The sequence below is a fragment of the Sinocyclocheilus rhinocerous genome, unplaced genomic scaffold, assembly GCF_001515625.1.
Source record: "Sinocyclocheilus rhinocerous isolate Xijiao unplaced genomic scaffold, SAMN03320098_v1.1 scaffold910, whole genome shotgun sequence".
Classification (NCBI taxonomy): Eukaryota; Metazoa; Chordata; class Actinopteri; order Cypriniformes; family Cyprinidae; genus Sinocyclocheilus; species Sinocyclocheilus rhinocerous.
Genome location: NW_015667266.1, coordinates 586,445 through 597,352, shown reverse-complemented (window position 1 = coordinate 597,352; position 10,908 = coordinate 586,445). Strand labels below are relative to the sequence as shown.

Below are 10,908 nucleotides of genomic sequence, written 5' to 3'. Positions count from 1 at the left end.
AGTAACTTCACACCAAACACAGTTATTGCTGTTAAAATCCAGAATAGACATATTCTTGCCAAGCTTTAGCACATTATTGAACATTATTCTGATGTCAGTTTTAGTTCTGAGGGAATTAAGTTGATAGATTACCACAACAGATCTTTGTTTTAGTATATTATTTTAGTATAATGTGTTATTTTAGTATAATTGAGATACTACTAGTTTTTTATTAATATCCTGAATTAGATTTTATTTTTTATTTTCTGTTTTCATTTAAATTTTAGTTAAAGTTTTAGTTATTTTATTGTGTTTATTTTTGTCATTTTTATTAATAGTTTTTTTTTTATATATCTGTATTTTTTTTTTTCATTTTTAATTTTGGTTTTAAGATTCATTTTTTGTTTTAGTTGATTTTCATGTTAAGATAAACTAAATAAAATGAGAAGTGATGCCTTGGCGACTAGATAAGATAAGACTGAATGTTTGTTTTTTGTTTTTTTTACATTTTACTTTATTTACGTTAATTAAAATGTTTTATGGTTCTACTTTTAGTCTAGATTTAAGTTAATCTACATAAAAATGAAAAATATTGCCTTGGCAATTAGCTAAAATAAACTAAATTAAATTAAATATAAAAAAATAAAAATAATAAAATAAAATATATATATTTTTTTTACATTTTACTTTATTTCAGCTAATGAAAATGTTTTATGGTTCTAGTTTTAGTCTAGCATTAAGTTAATCTAAATAAAAATGAAAAATATTGCCTTGGCAATTAGCTAAAATAAAATAAAATTAAATACATTAAAAAAAATACAATTAAATTAAATTAAATTAAATTAAATAAAAAATGTTTTTTTTTTTACATTTTACTTAATTTCAGCTAATGAAAATGTTTTATGGTTCTAGTTTTAGTCTAGCATTAAGTTCATTTAAATAAAAATGCCTTCGCAATTAGCTGAAATAAAATAAAATAAAAATTATTAAGTAATTTAACATTTGACTTTATTTCAGTCAATGACAATGTTTTTCTTATGTTTCGAGATTTCTTTTGTTAGATGAAGGAGCTGTACTCACTGACGTCTGTTTCCACGCTGCCATGTTTATCCTGATACACGGCCGCAGGACGGCTGAGGGCAGCTGGTCGAAGCAGTGCGTCTGAAACAGCAGGGTTTTACTGTGTATCTGTACAGGCTTTGACCGAAGCATATGTCACGTGTTCAAGCATGCATGCGTGTAGTCCGTGTACCGTGAGCGGCTCCAGCGCCTCCGTCACATCCATGCGTCTCCTCACCTCTGGGTCACAGATGAAGTCGATGGGTTTGGTTTGGCTAAACTGCAGCTGGAGCAGGAGGACCAGGACACCTGCAGGATCAACACAACAAGACGTCACATTTAGCTACTAAAACATGGATTATAAAACAGAGAGTTCCGGTGCTTGATTCTGATTGGCTGAGTCGGTGGTTTGCGGCTCTGGTGGACCCTGAACGTGAACCTCCTCTGAACAAACTCAGGCATTCAGATCACTGCTGCACTTGTTTTTATAAATATCTTCCTTCAAAGATGATTTGAGGAATCAATCGTGCTGCAGGGCACCCACTTAAAATAAACTATTTTTAATGACGTGAGGCCAGATTTACAGGTTGTTTTAGATATTTTAAGATTTTAGAACATTTATAAAACTTTATTATAAAGCAGATAGTTCCGGTGCTTGATTCTGATTGGCTGAGCCGCGTTCGAAGCTGTTGTAAATTACTCTACAAAGTAACACACCTTTGTTTACTTTGTGTGTTCCTCGGCAACCACTTTGTTGCAACCACAACTGTTTCTGAGGAGCTACATTGTTTGGTGGAAGAATACTGTTTTTATTAATATCATTACACTTTATTTGCTCTGTTTTATTTTGTGAAACCTTACTACATATATGGAATAACCGTTTTATAAAAGCAATAAACCCCGTGAAGCCGTGGTTTACAGTGAATTTATAACAGCTAAGGGGGTTTAACTCCGCTTCACGTCGTGCCTAACAACTCCCCTTAGCTGTTATATATTCACTGTAAACCACGGCTTCACGGGGATTATTGCTTTAATCTTAACCAGGGAAGATTTAATATAAACAAAACCAGCACTGTATGTCTTATTTTAATTAATATACATTTTACTCGTTATGTTAAACTCTAAAACATTTTATCTGGTAGAAATTGTAATATATTGACGAGTAAAAAATATTTGTAAAAATCCTTATACTTAATCCTCATCCAGTAAATCACGAATGAAACGTTCTTTAGTAATGTAAACACATTGCTTAAAAAAGCAACCTGAAGAACATTTAGCTCTCAAATCTTCTGTAATCCTGAAATGTAATTACTTATATTGAAATTATATTTGTAAACATTTTTATATACAGAAACTAGTCTTTTTGAATTATTTATATACTAATTTTATTTAGCTTTTGTTAAAAAATGTTTATTTAGCTTTTATTTTATTTGTTTATATTATTTAGTAGTTTTGTTATGTGCTTTTGGAATTTCGTTTCATTTTTTTTATATTTCTACATAGCTTTAATTATTATATTTCTGTTTTAGTTTTAGTAATTTTAGTACTTCATATTTATTATATTTATTTATTAACTTCTTATTTTATTTCAGTTCATTGCAATTAAATAAATAAATAATAATACTTTTGTTTTTGTTTTTTTTACTGTTATGTCCTTTTAACATTTTGATTTTTATAACTTTTTACTAATACTAAGGTTTTATTTAATTTTACTTCATTTCAGTTTTAGTTTTCGTTCAGATCTAGTTTTTATTTATTAATTGTGGATTATTGTGATGTTTTTATCAGCTGTTTGGACTCTCATTCTGACGGCACCCATTCACTGCAGAGCATCCATTGCTGAGACACTGATGCAGTGCTACATTTCTACAGATCTGATGAAGAAACAAACTCTTGAATGAGCTGAGGGACATTTTTCAGCTGATTTTCATTGTAATCTTTCGCTTTATTTTAATGAATTTTATTCTCCCTATTGCACATGTAGTCAACGGATTCTCATGCCGTTTGTTTGTACATCCATGATAAAAGCTTCCAAGAGTTTTCTGCCTCGACATGTCCTGATATCCCAAGAGGAGACCAACCCTTCATACTTTGACGGCAGATAAACAATGTTGCATTCAGCAAATTATTCTCAGAGCATGCAAATGAGGCCCTGCATATGCAAACAAACACAGCCTGCAGAGCACATATAAAGAGCAAATAAATGAATCATTCAAAAAATCTGGGAAAGTTCAAGACGACCGTGAGTTTGAAAAATATATTATAATGCAGCAAAGAATCCAACGCTCAGTAAAGTCACAGAGGAGAGTGCCGACCGACCTGTTAGGACTTAACCAGCACTGATCCGTCTGTCATCGGACGCATGTTTTAGGTGTTTTGCTGCTGTGAAACATTTACACATCTTTGCACAATGATACAGATCATTTGCATACAGTTACTGAGCAGCACAACAAACCAGAACAGACTCACAAACAGAAGTTTTGAATATTTCTCAAGATGGGTTTGTGTTATAAAGTCAGTTCTGTATCTGTAAAGACACAAAATGTAACATTATTTAAAAATGTCCAGTTTTCTTGTCGTGATTAGAATGTTATTTAAAGGTTCCATATGGAACGTTCCATAAACATTACTTCAGAATCAGAATCAGAATCAGAATGAGCTTTATTGCCAGGAATGTTTACACATACGAGGAATTTGTTTTCGTGACAGAAGCTTCCACAGTGTAACAGAATGACAGTGACAGAACAAAAAACACAGATAATAAAAAATAAAAAATAGAACAAGTAAAATAAGGAATAAAAAATATACAAATCGACAATCGACAATTGTATGTCCAGGTATAGAACAATAGACAGTTGTATGTACAGGAATATTATGTGCAAATTGAAATGTAGACTGAATATGTGTGTTAGATAAATAAGTGTATGAGTGAATAAATAGTGTGTGTTCCACAGTTATTGTCAAGTGTTCATGAGAGGCCTGAGGGAAGAAACTGTGCCTGTGATGGCCTGAGGGAAGAAACTGTTCCTGTGTCTGGCCGTTCTGGTGCTCAGAGCTCTGTAGCGTCGACCAGATGGCAACAGTTCAAAGAGGGAGTGTGCTGGATGTGAGGGGTCCAGAGTGATTCTGCCAGCCCTTTTGCTCACTCTGGATAAGTACAGTTCTTGGAGAGAAGGGAGGGTTGTACCAATGATTCGCTCAGCAGTCCGGACAACCCTCTGTAGTCTTCTGAGGTCAGATTTGGTAGCTGAGCTGAACCAGACAGTTATAGAAGTGCAGACGATGGATTCAATGATGGCGGAGTAGAACTGTTTCAGCAGCTCCTGTGACAGGCTTGTGTACTGCCGAATGTCCAGCAATTTGTCTCTGGTGAAACTGATTGCAGGGATATAACTAAAGACAGGACAAACTAACAAAAACATAAAAACAACTGCGGAGCACGCCACGGAGGCAGCCATCAGCGTCGGCGCCATCTTTGACTTTAAGAACATTTTGTCCTAAATTGTATCACTTTTAAAAAACGTTAGTGAAAGTTGTGAGAAGGTTCTGGCAAGATTCTCTCAAAGTTATCAACAAACTTTCTACCAGTAACATTAATATAACGTTCGTCCAGCGTCTTTAATAACATTCACAAAACAGTGCAAAAATGATAATGTTATATACATCACTCTGGATGTTGGATGTTCGTCTAACATTTTTTTTTAGCATTATTAATACTTGTTTCAGAACGTTCAGAGAACGTTTAAAACTAACGTTCCTATAATACACGTATAACGATCAAACAGAATGTTCCCTAAATCCAACAAAAAAAACTCTCCGTTTTGAATATTCAGAGAACATTCATAAATAACGTTCTTGTAACTGGACATATTTTTGTTGGCTGGGTTAACACCCAATTGCAGACTCTATATATAGCAAAGTAAAAAAAAATAAAAATAATAATAATAAAACCAATATTTAACACAAAACTTGTTGGTTTTAATAAAGACTCGGAGCAGTGATTTCCTTGTTAAATGCACAGACCAAAAAAGTGCGTCATACTTTACTGCTTCCTCAACAAACAAAAAAACAAACCAACAAATCCAGAACGTTCAGAGAACGTTTAAAACTAACGTTCCTATAATACACGTATAACGATCAAACAGAATGTTCCCTAAATCCAACAAAAAAAACTCTCCGTTTTGAATATTCAGAGAACATTCATAAATAACGTTCTTGTAACTGGACATATTTTTGTTGGCTGGGTTAACACCCAATTGCAGACTCTATATATAGCAAAGTAAAAAAAATAAAAATAATAATAATTTTTTTATTTTCCCCAACAAAACTATAATGACTGAGCGTGTTCACTATAAACAAATGTGATAGTTTGAAGGTCACAACGTCTGCAAAACTTTCTGAACTAGATGTTTTAAACCAGCATATAAAATCACTGACCGAGAAAACAAGCATTAAACTCAAAATCTGACAGATCCAGCGCGTGTGACAACTAGCCCCGGTCTCCTCTACATAAGAATTCCAGACATCACCTTTACGCGTGATCGCTCTAAATGTTTATGTGAAGCAGACCGGGGCTAGTTGTCACACGCGCTAGGTCTGTCGGGTTTTGAGTGATCGCGCTCTTACCCAGATCCGCTCCGGTGAGTCCGACGGTCCGCTGGCGCGTAATGAGCGCACGCTCTGCAGGTAGAGCCATCGCATTTGCGTTTTCCGCAGAATTTAGAGCGTCACTGGCAGCTTGAAGGCGTAAGATGTGAAAAACGCGCACAATGGAAAGTTATTTCCAGCCATCAATCAGAGAGAGCGCGGTGTGAAAGAATCAACGCGCAACGAGTCACCTGACGCGACTTCCCAACATCATGTTTTATTTAATCACTTTAGTTTGTCATATAAAACTGCGTGGTGCTTGAGGCGCAGCCATTCACTCATACACCTAATCTTTAGAGCAAGTCTGCAAAACTACAAGCACCCAGTTTGCTATTGTAAAACACACTTTCTGCAAAACTCTAAACACAGTTCTCTGCATTGAACACATCACTCAAACTAACAGCTCTTGTGTTTAATTTGGGAAACAATGCCATAATGCCACAATCATTTACTGATGAACTACAGCCAGTGATCATGAGTGAAAACACTTACACATCATTTCTTCACAAAACTCAGTGTTTTGAGAAATAAATTATTTTTACCCCTTTGCATTTCTGTTTACAGTATATATATACTATGTTTGTGTATACATGTGTGTGTATGTACAGTACACACATACACACACTCTCTCGCTATCACACACACACACACACACAGGTTTGTTTTTGTGAAAAGTGGGGACATCCCATAGGCGTAATGGTTTTTATACTGTACAGACCGTATATTCTATTGCCCTACACCAACCCTACCCCTAAACCTACCCCTCACAGGAAACTTTGTGCTATTTCAGACTTTCAATACACTCCATTCTGTGTGATTTATAAGCATTTTGAAAAGTGGGGACATGGGGTAAATGTCCTGAAAAGTCACCTTCTCCTTGTAATACCTATGTAAACACACACACACACACACACACACTCACACTCACACACAAACACACACACACACACACACACAGAATATGCATACAAGCCAAATCAAAAAGTCAGCTTTATTTCTAAAGTGCTTTATACAATATATATTGTTTCACAGCAGCTTCACAATAGTATCACATTCTGCTGTAAAGCAGATCTAACAAGTCATTAGTGTCATTATAGAGCTCAAGTCAGTTCAGTATTGATTCAGATCAGTTGCATAACTGTGTAAATTCATCAGTTGTACATGCATAATGTATATACAGTGTTTATGTGCATGTGCATGCATGAGCGAGTGCTGTGACTATATATTTATATACATCTGTGCTATATACTGTATATATCAGATTTTTATTATGTCATGACATTTCATTATATTATTTTTAACATTCTATTTTATATTATGTTGATGATCAGTATTTGTAACCAAATAACTGATATTTTATCATTTCATTGATTTTTTTTCTAAAATAATTTCTAATTATAATATTAAAATGACACACACCCTCTCACAAACACACACAAACACTCACTCTCTCTCTCTCTCACACACACACACACCCTCTCACAAACACACACACACACACTCTCTCTCACAAACACACACACACACAAATTAATTATTTGTGTTTTATATAATTTAATTAATTAATTTAATAAAATAATTTGTATAACATTAAAATTGTAAATTATTATTATTATAAAATATTAAAATGATAAAATATATTATAACATTATTATTAAAAAAATATTAACATCCTTTAAATTGACAAGCAATCATTATCATGCTAAATAATGAATAAAAACGCTGTGTGCGTCTGTCTTTAAGTGTGTCTCTGTTTATGGGGTGCAGGGCTCGTCACCATGGCAACCACAAGCAATGGAGAGGCTAATAAAGGAAGCGTCTCTCTCTCTCTCTCTCTCTCTCTCTGTCTGTCTGTCTCTCGCTCGTTCTCAGCCTCGACTTCTTCTCTGTTTCCTTTTACATCAAACCAGCAGCAGCACATGAAGGACTATAGGATCCGTGTCGTCTTTTATCATGAAACGAGGGAATTCTGGGATCTCAGAGGGAATCTGGCCTGGATTGTTTAAGGATGTTTTCTGGATCAGAGCTCACCGTGGATGACCAGTTCTAGTGTTTACAGCTTGTGTGTGTGAATGATGACACAGGGCCTCCACGATCTACCTGCGCGTGAACACACAGACGAGGCCAGAGACGAGGAGACCCGTGTCTCTCCCTCCGTCTGTCCGTTATGTGCTCGTGGTTTTGACGTTCCTCTGATTCTGCCCTGCTCTCACACTCTATGCGGCCGCTGTCTGACCGAGGGGGCGGGGCCTGATCGACATGGGGGCGGGGCCAGGGGCGTGGCCTCCACCTCTCATCCAGTCGTTCTCTGTCCGAACTGTCGTCACGGCGTTGAGCTGCCCTGCTTTGACTGGTCATCTGCTCTCACCTGTCTGCCCTTTGACCCCACAGTGACCTTTGACCCTGAAGAGAGAGGGAAGCGTGAAGAACGGAGATGGGAGACGGGTGAGTGCAGTTATACTGCATACTATTTATTAAAAACAGCATGCGAAAGAGTGTGAAAACAGTAGCTACTGTGCATACTATAGTATTTTAACAACAACACTAAAAAGAATAAAGACAGAAACGATATCATCATATATTTGCAAATATTACGTATTATTCCAAATTGCATGTAATGCATATAAAGTGCACTTGTAAAAACTATTTGTTTTAATTTATTACCATTAATTATTATTTATTATTATATATTATATAATTTTTATATATTATGTTATTTATACTATTTATTGATATATTATATGATATATATTATATATGAATTATTATATTAAATAACATTTATTATTATATGTAACTGTCAATGAATATTTGTGTCTTTTATAATATTGCTGTTGCATACTGTGCTGTGTACTGCATACTAATTCTCAAAAACAGTGTGCAGTATGTGATGATAACAATTTCTACATTTTTGTCACAATATTGCTGCTAAGAATTAAGAAACACGGCATCTTCATATATTTGAAAATAAATCTTGCTTTCATAACTAAAATCAGATCAAATCTGATAGAATTAATGGCACTGTTTGAAGCACTTGTAAAAATAATTTATTTAATTTATTTTCACTATTATTATTATTGTTGATGTTGTTGTTGTTGTTATTATTAAATGCAAATTAAATGCAAACTAAGATTAAATAAAATCTGATTGGATCAACAGCATTTGAAGCACTTGCAAAAACTATTTATTTTAAATTATTTTTGTTTATATATTATTTTTATTATTTTCTAAATGATTATTATTATTTACTATTATTATTATTTTGATCATTGTTGTTCTTTATTATTATTTCTTTACTTTATTATGTACAATGATTATTTTGATTGTTGTTGTCGCTATTTACTTATTAATGATGATGATGATGATGATCGTTGTTATTATTATTTTAATTATTGCTATTATTATTGTTTAAATTTAATTTTTTACTTTTTATTGACATAATTATTATTATTATTAGTAGTAGTAGAACTAAATGTAACTGTATATTGACCATAGTTGTATTTTATTATTTTGCTGCTGTTACTTCACACTGTGGTTAAATACATCCCTTAACCGTGGTAAAAACATTGTAATGCAGAGTGTTATTCCCTTAATCTATATCCTTACACATTTAGTTAGCATAAGAGTATTTAAATATTTTTTGTTTGTTTGTTTGTTTCTTCTAAAATTCTTTTTTATTTGATTTTCTATTTCATGGCCGTCTCTGTCCTGTAGATGGCAGTGTGGATCTTTCCGAAGAGGAAATGGAACAATCCGTTTCAGGTGAGACCTTCATAAAGGATACTAGCTTACTGCATACTGCACAGTACACACTACAGTACATGCTGCACACTACACACTCGTATTTTACAAAATATAATTTGCGATTTTAATCCAATTTTGGTGCAAAACTGTGGACAGCCTGATCAAATATTGAGTCAATAAGGAGATGCATAACAAGTACATATTCTGCACAATATACAATATCTAGTATGCATTTAATGTGTGTGCTTTCTACCCTGAGTCGTCATATATCGGTAACTCTCTTCTGCAGGTCTGCTCTTCGCCCTCGATTCGTCCTGCTCTGATTCGTCGCTTCACCTCTCAAGCTCCGCCCTCACCGTCACCTTCACGGGTCACATGATCTCATCACATGACCGCAGTGATCAGGGCTCCTGTCCGCTTCCTCAGGTGTGCGGCAGCGTGAGCGTCTCCAGAGGACAGTATTACTGGGAGGTGGATGTCTGCAACAGCGCCATCTACAGGATCGGTGAGAGAACAGCAGCTTTCAATGATCATGTTTGATGTGCTGGTGATGCATATATGAAGATATTTCAATAAATAAAATAATAAGACCAGTCGTGTGAGAAAATGTGTGTCTTTTATTGAAGTATTAGAGCAGTGTGGGGCGTCACAAGGGACTTGAAAATAAATCAGAAGTGTTAAGACATTACATTTTTAATTTTCATATTATAGTTAAATAAAACTAAAACTAAAATAAAAAAAAATTAAAATGTTTATAAAATAAAATATTTTTAAAAATTATTTCAGCTAGTTTATTTTATTTTAACTTGAAGTACTAAAATAACTAAAACTAATGAAAACAGACAAAAACTCACAACAAATTGACCAAAACTTTAACTAAAATTAAAATGGAAAATATAAAAATAAAAACTAATTCAAACTGTTAATAAAAACTATTATAGTATTGTGATACTAAAATAACACCAATTTTTATTACATTTAGTGGTTAGACAAAATTAGGACTATTATTCTATAATTTATTTTATTTAAAGTAATAAAAATGTTTTTTAAAATAAAATAAAACAAATAAAAATGAAAATAAATAAAACTTGAACTTATTTTATTTCAGCTAGTTGCCAATGCAACATTTCTAATCTTCATTTATGTAACATGGGTTTTGTTTCATGTTCATTGTTTTCATGTCTTTTATTTATTTTATTTTTTTTCATAATCATGGTTCCTGTCATGTCATGTGTTACCCTTGCCCTCAAGTGATCCTGCTATTGGTTCCTTTGTTCTATGTGTCATGTTCTGATTGGTTGTCTAGTTCAGTGGTTCCCAACCCTGGTCCTGGAGGCACCCCAACACTGCATGTTTTGCATGTCTCCTTAGTCAAACACACCTGATTCAGATTATCAGCTCATTAGTAGAGACTCCAAGACCTGAAATTGGTGTGTCAGAGAAAGGAGATATGCAAAATGTGCAGTGTTGGGGTGCCTC

The 10,908-nt window shown here is 33.9% G+C and overlaps 1 protein-coding gene across 1 annotated transcript in view; it reads left to right on the top strand.

Annotated features, from left to right (window-relative positions):
- The first annotated feature begins 7,569 nt into the window (after positions 1 to 7,569).
- Positions 7,570 to 10,908, top strand: part of LOC107733395 (ret finger protein-like 4B) — a 6,190-nt gene continuing 2,851 nt past the window's right edge. The window contains exons 1-3 of the mRNA XM_016544996.1: positions 7,570 to 8,130; positions 9,400 to 9,447; positions 9,719 to 9,934. Of these exons, the coding sequence (XP_016400482.1) occupies positions 7,758 to 8,130; positions 9,400 to 9,447; positions 9,719 to 9,934 (637 nt within the window). The 5' untranslated portion in view covers positions 7,570 to 7,757. The remainder of the gene's footprint in view (positions 8,131 to 9,399; positions 9,448 to 9,718; positions 9,935 to 10,908) is intronic.